The sequence below is a fragment of the Macrobrachium nipponense genome, chromosome 19 (assembly GCF_015104395.2).
Source record: "Macrobrachium nipponense isolate FS-2020 chromosome 19, ASM1510439v2, whole genome shotgun sequence".
In the NCBI taxonomy this organism is placed as follows: domain Eukaryota; kingdom Metazoa; phylum Arthropoda; class Malacostraca; order Decapoda; family Palaemonidae; genus Macrobrachium; species Macrobrachium nipponense.
The window spans coordinates 58,987,639-59,002,320 of record NC_061088.1 but is presented as its reverse complement, the minus strand read 5'-3'; the positions used below and the strand labels follow the sequence as shown (position 1 = coordinate 59,002,320).

Sequence of the window (14,682 nt, the reverse complement as noted above, 5' to 3'; positions counted from 1 at the left end):
AACAACTACCTTCCGCTCGCTACTACTACACTACTCCCGAAGGCTTCATTCCTGAATATTAACGCACCCAAGCTGGGCCAGCTAAAGGGTGGGGATCAGGAGAAGAGGGAGGGATGGGTTCACCGGGCGACACAGGTCTTCTCCCAGAAATAGATTTTTCCTTTGTCAAAATCCCTTTTCTGGGTTCGACCTGTGTCGGCCAGTGAAATAGTATGAGAATTGGCCATACAAGCTTGGTAAAACAAAATTTAATAGATATATAAGGAAAAATAAAAATAAAATTTTCTCTTAAAATTAAGTTTTAATAACCAATGTAATAGTAACAAGTTACAATGGTAAAAAGTGGGATCAAATATGACCAAATCCATACTATCCTGGGAAAAACAACAGGAAAGGAATACAAAATTAACAAATATAAACTATGTACATGTCCGCAAGTGGGTTGATAAGCAAACCAGCCCGGAACCTAAGGGAAACAGGTAGGGATTATGAGCGAGGCAGGTAGGAAAGAGTGAGTATCTAGGGAAAATTAATAGCAGAATAAAGGAATAGGAAATAGAGTTATAAGACTAGACCGTATCAGGGGAGACAATGCTCCCTGCAGCCACTGCCAAAAATTTAAGGGCCTCTAAATTCTTTAGATAGTGGCGTTTAAATACTGCCGGGGATTTCCAACCCGTATATTTTTTAAGATCCTCAAAGTTCATATTGTGAAAATAGTTAATTGAGGTAGCCACTGCCCGGACATCATGGATGTGAGGGACTGAATCCGGATTGGCTTGTTTAATAAAATAAAGAATTTGTTATCTGATTCCTTTTAAGGAAATGGTTCCACCTTTTTCTCTAATAAAAAGAGGACCTGAAGACTTTTCAGAAGTTCTGCCCAGATAAGATTTTGATGTGACAATAGGACACAATGATGAGTCCTGTGTGAGAGGTATAATCTTCCATGGAGCCCATCTGTTTTGTGGCTCTTCATTCTATGCAAAGAATTTCCGATCAGGGGAGAGTAGAACTTCAACTGACGGGAGGAAATCAATGTGATTTGGGTCTCTAGAAAGAGCCGACTGTTCAGATATTCTGGCCCCTGAAGCCAGACTCATTAAGAATAATGTTTTCCTGAGAAGGATTATATATGAGCATGATTCATTATCAGTGTACGAAGCCAACTTGAGTACATCATTTAAAAAAAAACAGGAGACCGTGTGGGGGCTGTCCACAGGTCTAAGACGAGCACATGGTCGAGGGATAGATCAGATGTACGAATCTGTCAAATCAATATAAAAGCCAAGCTGAAAAAATCTTCCTTAAGGCAGATTTAGTCGTAGTAATGGTACTAGCAGCTAGGCCTTTTTCAAACAGGGTTCTAAAGAACAAAATTGCCAGATTCGTAGTCATCTTTTGGGCATCTGATTCTGATACTTGTTGAGTACTGTAGTTTAATGATAACCATATTCAACAAAATAAATAAAATTATAAAGCATTTTAATATAGAAAGATGGCCAATTTCTTTACTGCTGAATCATACTGTCTGAGTGTTGATTCTCTTTTATCTGATTCTATGAACAGGATGTTTAGTGGATCGACACTAGCATCCTTCTGTGCCGCAAACTTCATGAAGTCCATAAAGTTAGGGTATTCAAAATTCTTGAGGAAGCTGACACAGTCCGAGTTTGTACTATTTGAGTCAGTTCTGGATAGGGAATCTGTCTGGGACAGAGATTCAACTCTAGTAAAGAGAAACCAATTGCTCTTCGGCCAGTTGGGTGCTACCAATGCTACCTGTCCTGTGAAAGATCTGAGTTTGAGCAGGACTTTCATCAGGAGGTTTACTGGCCGAAATAGGTAAATCTTCTGCCAATTGTTCCAGTCTATGGACATCGCATCTGTGGCATGAGATAGAGGGTCCAGATTGGGAGCCACATAACACGGAAGTTTGTGATTGGACTCCATGGCGAACAGGTCTACCTGAAGGCCCGGGATTTGATTGCAAATCCAACGGAATGATTTTGTGTCCAAGGACCACTCCGACTCCAGCGGAGTTGTTCTGGATAGTGAGTCTGCAATGACATTCCATACTCCTGCCAGGTCGCATTGAATGTATGAATTGAGACGGGACAGGTCCAGAATCACTCTTCGTTTGTATGAGTCCTTCTTTGGTACACTGAACAGACGTCCTTGAAATTTCAGGCAACTGACTTTCTTTATTGCCTTCTTTTGAAGGAGATCTTTGGCATAGTCTAGTAGGTCTGTCGTTGGAGTCTGGTGAAAACCGACTGGTGGAGGAGGCCCTTTCTCCCATTTCCACCCCAGACCTTTTGATACAATGCTGTGGGCCCATGAACTGAAGGTCCAATGGTCCCGAAGGAGATACAGTCTCCCGCCCACCTGCAGAGCCTCACTGATTTGTTGAGGTCTTACTTCCTCTGCCTCCTCTGAAGCCTCTGCCTCTAGGGCCAGCTCTCTGTCGGAAGGCATCTCAGGCTCTGCTACTCCTTGCGTGTTTATTGTAGCCACGAAATGCTCCTTGTGACTCAAAGGAGGCGTTGAAGGCTGGGGAGGTTACTAGGGCGGTTGAAGTCGAAGGCTGCTGAGTCGGTCGATTCTGCAGCAGGACACACTGTTGTTGTGGCTGTGCCTTGGATGTCAAAGGCTTGCCAATCTGGGAGACAGGAACCACTTGAACCAATGTCTGAGGTTGAGAGGAGTGGAAAGGCTGGTATTTCCTCTGCTTCTTCCTACCTTTGGATTGTGGTCTGGGGGCCTCAAACTTCTTTTGTAAGGGAAGTCCCCAACGGACACGAAGGTTCTGGTTAGCACTAGCTGCCTCGCTGAGGACATTGTTAACCACGTCCTCAGGGAAGAGGTTGGCACCACAGATCGACGCCTTTATGAGCCTGTTCGGTTTGTGTCTTATGGAAGCATTCGCAAAAACATGCTTCCTGCAGGCTCGTCTAGCCACTATAAAGTTATACAGGTCTGATTGGAAGGCCTGTAATAGTGACTTTGTGTGGATTCGAAATAGAGGCTCATCTGCATAGGTCGTAGCAGTCAACTCCGCAGTGGTGACTGAGTTAATCGACCTACTCAGCCTGCACCTTGCTTCGAATTCCGCTTTGACCATGGGGTCTGGAATTCTAGGCAAACGTTCACTGAATTGGGTGAAGGCACACTCAGGATCGAGTCTGCCCACCGTGAACGTTGCCGGAGCATCAGTCCAAAAGTCCATATCGCCGGGTAAGAGCAAGGAGGTAGCCTCCGTCTCTTTTAGCTGAGGCATAGGTTTGTCCTCCACCGCAGCTTGCAGAGTCAATTCTGCAACCTTCGACGTGCAAGGAGTCAGAACTCCTTGTGGGGCCACAAACATTGTATAGCATCCTTTATGGGGTGTCAACTTTGTGTTGACACATTCCCATTCCGTGAGGGTGCGGACCCATGCAGACTGGGCCTGGTCCCTAGGGTAGATAACTGTCTCCTTCGGGACTTTGTCTACCCTGACTAGCGCATCTTCGGCTAGTCTAGCGTAGCCTGGGAAGAGAAATTGAAGGTCCGCAGGGAAGAACTCAAAGTCTTCTACCGGTCGGTTTCCGCAACCTTCAATGGTAAGCTTGCCCTCTGAGAGCGGGGCGTGCAGAGCCAACCACCACGGCTTGCTGTTTTCAAATGGCGGTAGCTTGGATGCGTCCGGTACCGTCACGGACTGCGGTGTGGTTCCGGACTGGAGGAATCCGGACACCAATTCCTCCTGGGCCTGTAACCTCTGGGTCAGGGGCATGATAGACTGACCGGAAGTCTCTAGGCCTGAGGCGAGTCGAGTGGACATCGATTCAAGCCTCGAGTCCACTACCTCGCTCATCTTCAGCATAAGAAGATATGTGAAAGCCTCCTGGTAGAAGCCAGACTCCGCCGGTCTGGCTTTGGAGGACTTGGCTCTCGACCCCTTGGGTGGGGGAGAAGCTTTAGCAGAGGAAGTCGACGGCTTGGGAGCCAATGACGACCTTGCAGAGCCTGCCGGAGAAGGCTTGGTTGGTTTAGTTACCTACGGCAGGGATCTTGTCTTCCAGGCCTTGACCTTGGGGATTACCGAGGCCGATTTATCCCAAGTGGGGGCAGACTTCGTAGGGAAGCCCTGGAAGGAAGGGGGAGAAGGAGTGGGACTAAAAGGGAGACTACCCTCCTCACTTACCTCCCTACCTACCTCCTGTTCCTCCGTGGCCATAGGTTCTCGGTGAAGACTGATGGCCGCGACTTTTTCAGTGACAAAGTCACACAAGCCCTCTTGGTCCTCCGGGGGGGTTGGGTTTCCTGACGGATGCCCTCAATAATGGGAGCCGCCACTGCCACGGGTACAGCAGCCGAAACTGGAGCATTTGGATACAGGAGAGAACACAGCTCCTCCGACAGCACGCAAGGTTGGCCGGATTTTGCATTTCTCCCGAATCCTTCCACCCAGGCCTTAAGGGACCCCATCGATGAAGTCTTGAGCACCAAACTAACCTGTAAAAAATGATATTGTTATGATACAATAAAGTTTGTTCATACTTACCTGGCAGATATATATATATATATAGCTGTATTCTCCGAAGTCCGACAGAATTTCAAAACTCCCGGCACACGCAGTGGTCGGCCAGGTGGTTAGTACCCATTCCCGCCGCTGGGAAGCGGGTGTCAGGAACCATTCCCAATTTCTATTCAGATTTTCTAGTGCCACTGTCCCCGAGGGGAGGTTGGGCGGGTACTTGATTATATATATATATATCTGCTAGGTAAGTATGAACAAACTTTATTGTATCATAATATCATTTTGTTCATGACACTTACCTGTCAGATATATATATATATCTAGCTGATTCCCACCATTGGAGGTGGGGAGGGACAGAATAAAAGGATTTTGGGAAACATTTCACATGCAGATGATAGACATCTTGGTTCCTTACCCGTTAGCATAGCTGACTTCGTGATTACTGTCACCCAAGTCTGCTTTAGCTTTACTAGAGTCTCCAGCAAGGACGTGACCTGTATAGCTGGCGAGTTCTAGATGATCTGACAACGGGGGCGTGACCACAATGTGTCTAGACCATATTGACCATACTTTAAGGGCAACGAAGCAAAGAAAAAACCACCACCTGACCTAGCCTAGCAAAGTTAGTCCCCGAAACTTTATGGCTAAAATAAAGGGAAGTCCGCCTCTAGTGGTCGACCCTACAACCAAAAAACCAACAACCATAATACAAAAGCACACCTATCCATTTTCTAAAGGATAGGATTCGTGCCGCTTCCCGTCCCCAAAACTGAATCTGCTGATATGTATGGTCCAAGCGAAAAGCAGTTCTCATATGCCATTTTCACATCCCTGAGGTAGTGTGAAGCGAACACAGAGTTGCTTCGCCAATATGTGGTGCTCACAATTTCGCTGAGCGCCATATTCTTCTGAAATGCCATTGAAGTTGCGACAGCTCTAACTTCATGAGCATTGACTTTCAGAAGTTTCAGATCACTATCTGGGCAGGACGAATGGGCCTCCCTGATGGTGCTTCTCAAGAAGAACGCTAAGGAGTTCTTAGACATTGGTAAATCAGGTCTTTTCACAGAACACCACAGATTGTCCGACTGACCTCTACTTTGTTTTGTTCTATCCAGATAGAATTTTAGAGCCCTGACAGGGCACAGGACTCTTTCTGGCTCCCGACCAACGATCCCTGCTAATCCCTTGATATCAAAGCTCTTGGGCCAGGGATTAGACGGGTTCTCGTTTTTAGCTAAAAAGGAAGGACTCAAGGAACAGACTGCATTGTGTCCCCTAAATCCAACATTTTTGCTAATTGCTTGTATCTCACTCACCCTCATCGCTGTGGCTAGGGTGGTTAGGAAGAGGGCCTTTCTCGTTAAGTCTTTCAGCGAAGCCTCGTGCAAAGGTTCGAAGGGACTCGGCATTAAAAACTTTAGAACTATGTCTAAATTCCACGGAGGCGTCTTAACCTGTGGAACTTTTGACGTTTCGAAGGATCTCAGAAGATCGTGAAGATCCCTATCATTCGTCAAATCTAGGCCTCTATGACGGAAGACTGTTGACGGCATACTCTTGTATCCTCTAATTGTTGATACTGCGAGCTTGTCTACATTTTAGATGGAAAAGGAAATCGGTGATTTGGCTCACAGAGGTCTTGGAGGAGGAAATGCCTTCTTTCCTACACCATCTTCTAAAAACAGCCCACTTTGACTGGTAAACAGATTGAGAGGAAGCTCTTCTAGCGGTGGCAATAGCTTTTGCCACTGCATTTGAAAACCCTCTCGCTCTTGCCAATTTCTTGATAGTCTGAATGCAGTCAGACTCAGAGCGAACGGGTTTTGGTGATACCTCTCAAAGTGGGGCTGTTTGAGAAGATCGGTTCTTACTGGTAGGGTTCTTGGAAAGTCCACTAGCAGGGACATGACCTCTGTGAACCAATCGCTTGCTGGCCAGAATGGTGCGACCAGTGTCATCCTTGTTCCTTCCGACGCTGCTAACTTCCTTGTTACTTCTCCCAGAAGTTTGAACGGGGGAAAGGCGTATACATCCATCCCCGTCCAATCCCATAGCATGGCGTCTACCGCTACTGCTTCCGGGTCGATGATAGGAGAACAGTAAAGGGGCAGTCTCTTCGTTTTCGAAGTCGCGAAGAGGTCCACTAATGGTTGTCCCCATAGTTTCCATAACTCTTGGCAGACCTCTAGGTGCAGAGTCCATTCTGTTGTAATCAATTGATTGCGACGGCTTAGAATGTCCGCCCGGACGTTTTGGACTCCTGAAACAAATCTTGTCAGGAGAGTTATGTTTCTCTCTTCCGTCCATAACAGGATTTCTCTCGCTATCTTGAAGAGAGACCGAGAGTGTGTCCCCCCGTTTCTTGATATAAGAAAGGGCCGTGGTGCTGTCCGCGTTGATCTGGACAACTCGGCCTATGACTCGTTCCTGGAAGGCTAGAAGGGCCAAGCAAATTGCCTCCAACTCCTTGAGGTTGATGTGCCAAGGCTTCTGCTCTTTTCTCCAGAGGCCTGACACCTCCTCCTTTCCCAGAGTTGCTCCCCAGCCTGTCATGGATGCGTCTGTAAATAACACTAGGTTGGGGCTCCGAGGACAGAAGGACACTCCTTTCGACATCTTGATGGGATCGAGCCACCACTCTAGGTGTTTCTTGACCAACGGAGAGATTCTCAAATTCTCTTCTAGGTTTTGTTTGTTTTGCCAATTTTCTGCTAAGAAAAACTGTAGAGGCCTGAGGTGTAACCTCCCTAGAGAAACAAACTTCTTCAGCGATGAAATGGTCCCCAGCAGACTCATCCATTTCTTCGCCAAGCATGTTTCCTTCTCCAAGAAGGCTGACACTTTTTCTAAGCCTTTCCGCTGACGTTCTAGCGACAGAAAAGCCCGAAAAGCCACTGAATCCATCTGAATCCCCAAATACACGATGGACTGTGTTGGAGTCAGATGGGACTTTTTGTAATTGATCAGGAGGCCTAAGGATTTCGCCAACAGTAACGTAGTCTGAAGGTCCTCCAGACACCTTGCTCTCGATGACGACCGTATGAGCCAGTCGTCCAGGTAGAGGGAGACTCGTATCTTCGAGAGCTGAAGCCACTTTGCCATGTTCCGCATGAGAAGAGTGAAAACCATGGGAGCTGTGCTCAGTCCGAAGCATAGAGCTCTGAACTGGAAGACCTGTCCTCTTAAAATAAACCTGAGGAACTTCCTGGACCGGGGATGGATGGGGACATGGAAGTAAGCGTCTTGGAGATCCAATGACACCATCCAGTCCCCTGGTCTCAAGGCCCCCAGGACTGACTGTGATGTTTCCATTTTGAAACTTTCTTTCTTCACAAAAAGGTTCAGTCTGCTGACATCTAGGACAGGCCTCCATCCCCCAGACTGCTTTGGAACCAGGAATAACCTGTTGTAGAAGCCTGGGGAATCTGTCAAGAGCACTCGTTCTACGGCTCTTTTCTCGATCACCTGATCTAGTAAATCGAGGAGAATCTGTTGCTTCTGTGGTTGATAAGATGGCGACAGGTCTATAGGCTTCGTGCTCAATGGAGGTATGGAGAGAAAGGGAATTTTGTATCCCTTCTCTGTAAACTCGAGGGACCAGGTGTCCGTCCCCCTTGCTCTCCAAGCCTCTGCGAAGAGAGAAAGTCTCCCTCCCACCGGTGCCTGAAGGGCAAGGTCGTCATTTCTTCCCCCTGGGTTTTGCGGGGGTTCTGCCTCTAGCAAAGCTCCTTCCTCGAGTAGAAGCTCTTGATGGTGCTCTGCCACAAAAGGGCTTAAAATTCTTCTTCGGTACTTGAGTTACTCGAGAAGAGGATTGCGTCGCAGGAAGTCTAGATGATTGAGACAGCAAATCCTGTGTCGCTTTCTCCTTCAGGTTCACAGATAAATCCTTTACCATGTTTTCAGGAAAAAGATGAGAAGAAAAGGGGGCAAATAATAACTCTGCTTTCTTCGTAGGAGAAACTGATTTAGCAGTAAAACTGCAGAAAAGCGCCTGTTTCTTTAATATCCCCGAAGTAAAGTGGGCTGCTAGCTCATCTGAGCCATCCCTTACTGCTTTGTCCATACATGACAGGACGCTCGATAATTCTTCTAGTGACACTGATTCTGGGCTCTTAGATTGCAGACCTAAAGCTCCTAAGCACCAGTCTAGGAAGTTAAATACTTCCAGCGTCCTGTACAGTCCTTTTAGATGGTGATCCATTTCAGGCATAGTCCATGAAACCTTAGCCAAGGACAGGTAAGACCTCCTCGGTGCTTTGACCAGGTTTGAGAAGTCACCTTGTGCAGACGAAGGAAGCCTCAATCCTGTTTCTTCTCCGGTCTCATACCATATACCGGCTCTCCCATTTAGCTTAGCTGGAGGAAGCGCAAAGGACGTCTTTCCTTTCGTCTTCCTTGATTCCATCCAGTCATTCATTCTTTTGAACGCTCTTTTAGTAGAGAGCTAAGAAGCAATCCTAACAAAACCCGGAGCTTTTCTCGTCTTAGATGAGGATAGTTGCGAAGGCAGGGAGAGAGGAACTGGTGCTTGGAATTTGTCTGAAAACAATTCCTTCAGTAAGCGTGTTAACGTGCTATAATCCGTAGATGCTTCTGAAGGCTCTTCCTCTTCTGCAGGACGAGTATCGCTAGAAGACTCTCCTTGATCTTGACGGGCCGAAGGTTCTTTAGCTGAGCAAGAAGCCCTTACACTTTGAGGCTCTGTTCGTAAAAGGGAGCCTCTATCTGCTGGAGGAATAGACGAGACAATGCGCGAATGTTTCGCTGTTGTCCTTGAAACCTTGAAACTCTCTTGTAAAGACTTGTCTCTCGAAGCAATCAGAGGCAAAGGTTCTTCAAAAGCCTCCTTGCGGGGTTCCTGTCGAGCTCCTCGCAGTGGAGTACGTCTATCTTTCTGAACGGGAGAGAAGTCCGATCTAGGTTGAAAATCCCGATTAGTCGGGCGTCTAGCGTCATCCCGAGCGCCCTTGCAGGATGAGGTTTGTGGTATCGGTGATGTCAAAACATCTCTTGAAGTTTGATATCACTTGCTGGTCCATGGGCTGGAGGAGAGGGGCGGTGTAAGGTGGAAGATAAAGAACCTTGATGAAAGAATACTCTGCTAGGATATCTTCCTCAAGGCCAGGAGGGTGAGCAGGGGCATTGTCCAACAACAGTAGACATTTCAGAGGGAGGCACTTCTCTTCAAAGAATTTCTTCATTGTCGGGCCGAAACACAGATTTACTCACTCGGTGAACAAAAGTTTCGTTACCCATCCTTTCTCATTACCCCTCCACATCACCGAACGCTTCTCCTTTAGCACTTTGTGGGCCTTGAAAACTCGAGGAGTCTCGGAATGATACAAAGTAGGGGCTTCACCTTACAATCCCTACTGGCATTAGAACAAAGTGCAAGTGTAAGCCTGTCTTTCATAGGCTTATGCCAGGGTAGCTTCTTCTCTTCCTCCGAGATGTACCTCCGACGAGGCATTTTTTTCCAAAAAAGGCCAGTCTCGTCACAGTTGAAGACTTGCTGAGAACTGTAGCCTTCCTTGATTGTCATCTCGTCGAACGTCTTAATAAAGGCTTCGGCCGCTTTCGTGTCCAAGCTGGCAGCCTCCACACGTCACAACACCGAATGGATACCAGTCCGTTTACAAAATTTATCAAACCAACCGTGAGAAGTCTTGAAGTCTGGGGTTGCCTACAATGTCCCTTCTCCTGCGTCGTCTTCGGCCTGAGCACTCAGATCACTGAAAATGGTGCTGGCCTTCTGGCAGATTGCATCTCAGTTATCGTATCGCCAGCGATTTCTTTGTCCTTAATCCATACGAGAAGCAGCCTCTCCATCTCATCATGCACATGGCTCCTCTTGTTGGAAAAAATAGTCACACCCTTGGAAGGTGTAGCTGCTTTGATGGCTACCTTCTGCTTAAGGATGGTGCCTATCGTCGATGGATTTCAGCCGTACGTATTCCTTAGCAATCACGCTCAACCGCATTCCAGCTTCATCCTTCTTAACTATCTCCATCTTCGTCTCCATAGAAAGCATCCTCTTCTTTCCATGAACTTCAGCAACATTCTTGGGACCCATGGCTAATAATGTAAGTAATTAAGTTCACACACAACACGATAAAGTACAACGAAAGTGAAATCACTAACGCGAATTTACATTAACGAACGAAATCTATGTGAATGAACTAATTCCAGGTGTGTACAATAACGCTGCCGAAACTAAATGGTTGAGGAACGCCTTTACGTAGATGCATGATGGGACAGATGCTGACCAATAGGAGAGCAGGATCTTACGGCAGTGACTAGCATCAGGAACCAATGGGAGAGCGGGAGGATGGTGGCGAGTCTACTGAGCTGGCGGCGCACAAGTTTTAAAATTGTTCTCGGCGGCCCAGGCAAATCTCAGACTTTACAGTACATACACCCTTTCGCAACCTGAATTATTTTCGTACACAGAAGCAAAAAAATCTTCGTCTTTGCCTTCGTAACCTGGATTTTTCATACGCGGGGACTTTCGTATGTAGGGGCATGACTGTATTTAAAAACCACCACTTAAAATGTAGCTACAAGTTTAGACTACTATCCCATTTGGCACCTGTTGCCAATTTTCGACTAGCCTTAGGATACATATTCTAGGGCAACAATTCAAACTAACAGTGTGTTAGTAAGGGTTTACTATTAAACACTAGGAATTACCTGGCTTGGTTTATTTTGGTCATGCTAATATGTATATCAAATAAAATTAAAATGGCACAGCCTGTTTATCTACTTCTAGGTACTTATCACTAAAATATCAGGTAACTACTTTGTCAGGGTTATTTGAATCATGCTACCAATAATAGCTATCCTAATTAAAATTACTTGTTGTAAATTGATTAGGCTAATAGCTCATGTAGGCTAAGGCCTATGAAATTGTAGACACCGTTATCTGGAAAGATTACCTAAATTAATAATACATCATGGAGGATTTCTTTAGACAAAAAACTTCTAAAAAGAACGACAAAATTTGTTTAAAACAATTCTCGCTTTTATAAAGAAGGCTAGCCTGGATCGTGTATCGTGCCGACTACATGCTCTACAAACATGGGACAGCCAAACAAAAAACAGTTTCCGTATTCACAACAAAATTTTGTTGTACAATTTTTAACCTAAATGTTTCCACTAATTCTTAAACATATGCACTTAACTTTCAACAATCTGGGATTCCATGATTCCTGGAGAACAATCTCAAAGAACAAATTTCCCAATACAGAGGAGCACTGGCTGAATAGACCTATGTCTGAGTTGACCAGAGGAGTAATGGATCTTGATCTTTTAACAGGCCTGATCATAAAACATGATGGCCGATGCGCATGCGCAATAGTCACTTCTACACATTTTGGCGTAGGAAACTGGATACAGCTTCACTGAAGACAAGATAAAATGCCTTCTTGTCTTTGAGTCCATTATACTCTATCACTCGTCATAGTGTTCATCATTATGGCATAATACCTGGCTAAAAGATATTTATTTGATATTAGTCTGATCACCATGGGGCACTGGCACACACCATGGAGGGTAAATCCTTTGAGGACTCAACAGCGACTTCTGTATAAAAAATGACATGTTAGTTTGAAAACATTTTGCCTTTGGAAAAATCATTCTTCTAATATTTCACTTTCTTTATAACTTTTTACTTCTCTTTTATAATGATTATATGTTTGCCTAGAAAATGTAATATCAAATCTCACTAAGTATACTAAAGATAAAAGTTCTGACGTTATACCATACCTTTGAGAAGTTGTGCTTTAAAAGGTGTCCTTTACTACTAAAATAGTAAACGAAAGTACCATTAAAAGGGTCACCAAAAAGATGATTATGAAGTGCTTCAAGTCTTGTATGCAAATAATACGAAGAACTGCTCTGCCGTTTCTCTAATCCTGAAATATAATAAATAATTTCTTTACAAAATACAAATTTTGCTTTATTGGTAAACTAACAATTAATATAGATGGCATTTACTCTACCAAGAAAGATGTCCATCAAATAAAATTTGACAAATTTTACAAAATAATTTGTATTTTTCCAAAGGATGTTCAATGGTGGTTATTGGACAGTGAGTAGGGGAATACAACTCACTCACTCACCATTACCAAATAATTTCCTTTAGCCTCAGGGACAATACAGGTTGGTTGAGGTGAGAGTATGAAAAAAGGCTCTGGCTTGCATACCTAGGAAAAATGATATGTTTATAATAAAGTTTTATTAGTAGTACAGTACAGTACTTGCCCGGTAATCATATAGCTGCAGCTTGAATTTCCAAATTTATGGTTAAAACTTCCCTTCAGTGTCCAGTAAGTGACCAGCCCCCCCCCCCCCCCTCCTCACTGGGGGGAAGAGGAACAACTACATGAAAATACCTCAATTTTCTTTTCCCTCCAGTCTATAAGATAGTGTCCATGTGAGGGGAGGAGGATGGGCTCTATTAAAATTACTGGGCAAGTACTAATAAAAATGATATTTTTAAAATAAAAGTAAGATTTCACATATACAGTGGTACCTTGACATACGAAATTAATCCGTTCCGAGGCGGCCTTCGTATCATGAGCTTTTCGTATCTTGAACCGCATTTTACATGTAAAATGCCAAATCTGTCCCAAGCCCTACAAAAACACCCCAGTAAATTTTATAATACGTAAAGCTAAATTGACCAATAAACAATGAAATACAACAACAATATGGACCATTCAATACCTGGCCCATCTCAACTTTGTCCTGATCCTCTTCTTCCTCTTCTAATGCAACTGACGACAAACCATCTTCCTCTCCTTAAGAGCTGTCGCTTTCTTCAAAAAAAAAGCTCCTAAAGTTGGTGTTTGAATGGACCAAAAGGCAACTTGTCTACCAAAGCACTAGTCTTGGGAGTCAAAGTTGTGGAAATCAAAGCACTGGTAGTTGAATGGATCTTCTTTGAAGACAAGCGACTTGTAGGAGAGGCACTACAAGCTGGAGGAGGAGAATGAGTTGAAACTCCTTTCGATGAGCTATGAGGGGAGTTGATAGCATGAGAGCTGATCAGATCATGTCGACACTAAAAAGAGACTCTTGCCAGTCGGAACTTGACTCTCTGGAGACGATTCAAGTGAATTCAGAAAAAGTTGAACAGGTGCACAACTACAGAATGGCTGAGGGCTCCACTGCTCCTTTGACTTCTTCACTGGTCGCGACACCATCACATGTCACATCTGTAACTTCTATTCAGGTGACAAAACATCCAATTCAGAAGAAAACTGCACTTCACTAACATCAACACCCTTCCAACAGTGTTTAGTCAAAACCCGCAAGTCGATAGGCTCGACGGAGTCAGCAACTCTGGTATGTCTTCTCCTGGGTACAGGGAAGCGGGACAGAGACCTTCGTATAGGAGAAATGGGAGGACGGACAGCCACCTCCTCAGACACAACACTGACACTTGGCACATCACTAATCTTTTCACTAGCACTCAATTTTTCAATAAAGGAACAAAAAGACACCCATATCCATTACAGATTTGACCAAAATTTCAAACTTCTTGTCTATTTTGGACTCTGAGCTGGCAATGGTGTTAGAATCAGAAGCATGGGCTCCCTGGACTAGAGCTAGTGGCAAAGAAGGAGGACTTACGATAGGAGAGATGTTAGATAACAGAGGGGAAGAAAGAGACTTCTTCGCCTCTAAAGGCAAAGGAGTGGCATCAATATTAGTCCGCTCGAAGAGCCACCTTCCTCTTCCTATCTTTTTCCATTTTCTCTAAATGAGACTTAAATGTTCTTCCACCCTTTCTCAAATGTTCTTCCACCCTTTCTCACCTAAGTCCTGACACTCAGTGCAGTTAATCTTTGCTACATAACTGTCCCTTATACTTCACGTACTTAGAGTGCAGATCATAACAGAGGTTTAGCCATTCTAGTTTTGCAGCCTTTGCTGTAAAACCTAACTGATGACGAACTAGAGTCCGACATACCGAAGCTAGACTATTTAGCTAATTGAAAGCTAAAAAGCAGCTAATCCAGAAAAAATAACCACCAAATTGTACTTCACTAAATACTATACGACAAAAAACCTCAAAATGGCAATGAAAAGTTGACAGCAAATAACCACCGATGTTACTTGGTGGCTGGCAGAAAACGAATTGACGGCAG

At 44.8% G+C, this 14,682-nt stretch overlaps 1 protein-coding gene across 1 annotated transcript in view; it reads right to left on the bottom strand.

Annotated features, from left to right (window-relative positions):
* Positions 1 to 14,682, bottom strand: part of LOC135211839 (nudC domain-containing protein 1-like) — a 285,976-nt gene that overhangs the window by 257,713 nt on the left and 13,581 nt on the right. Inside the window, exon 2 of the mRNA XM_064245051.1 lies at positions 12,293 to 12,441. Within this exon, the coding sequence (XP_064101121.1) occupies positions 12,293 to 12,441 (149 nt within the window). The remainder of the gene's footprint in view (positions 1 to 12,292; positions 12,442 to 14,682) is intronic.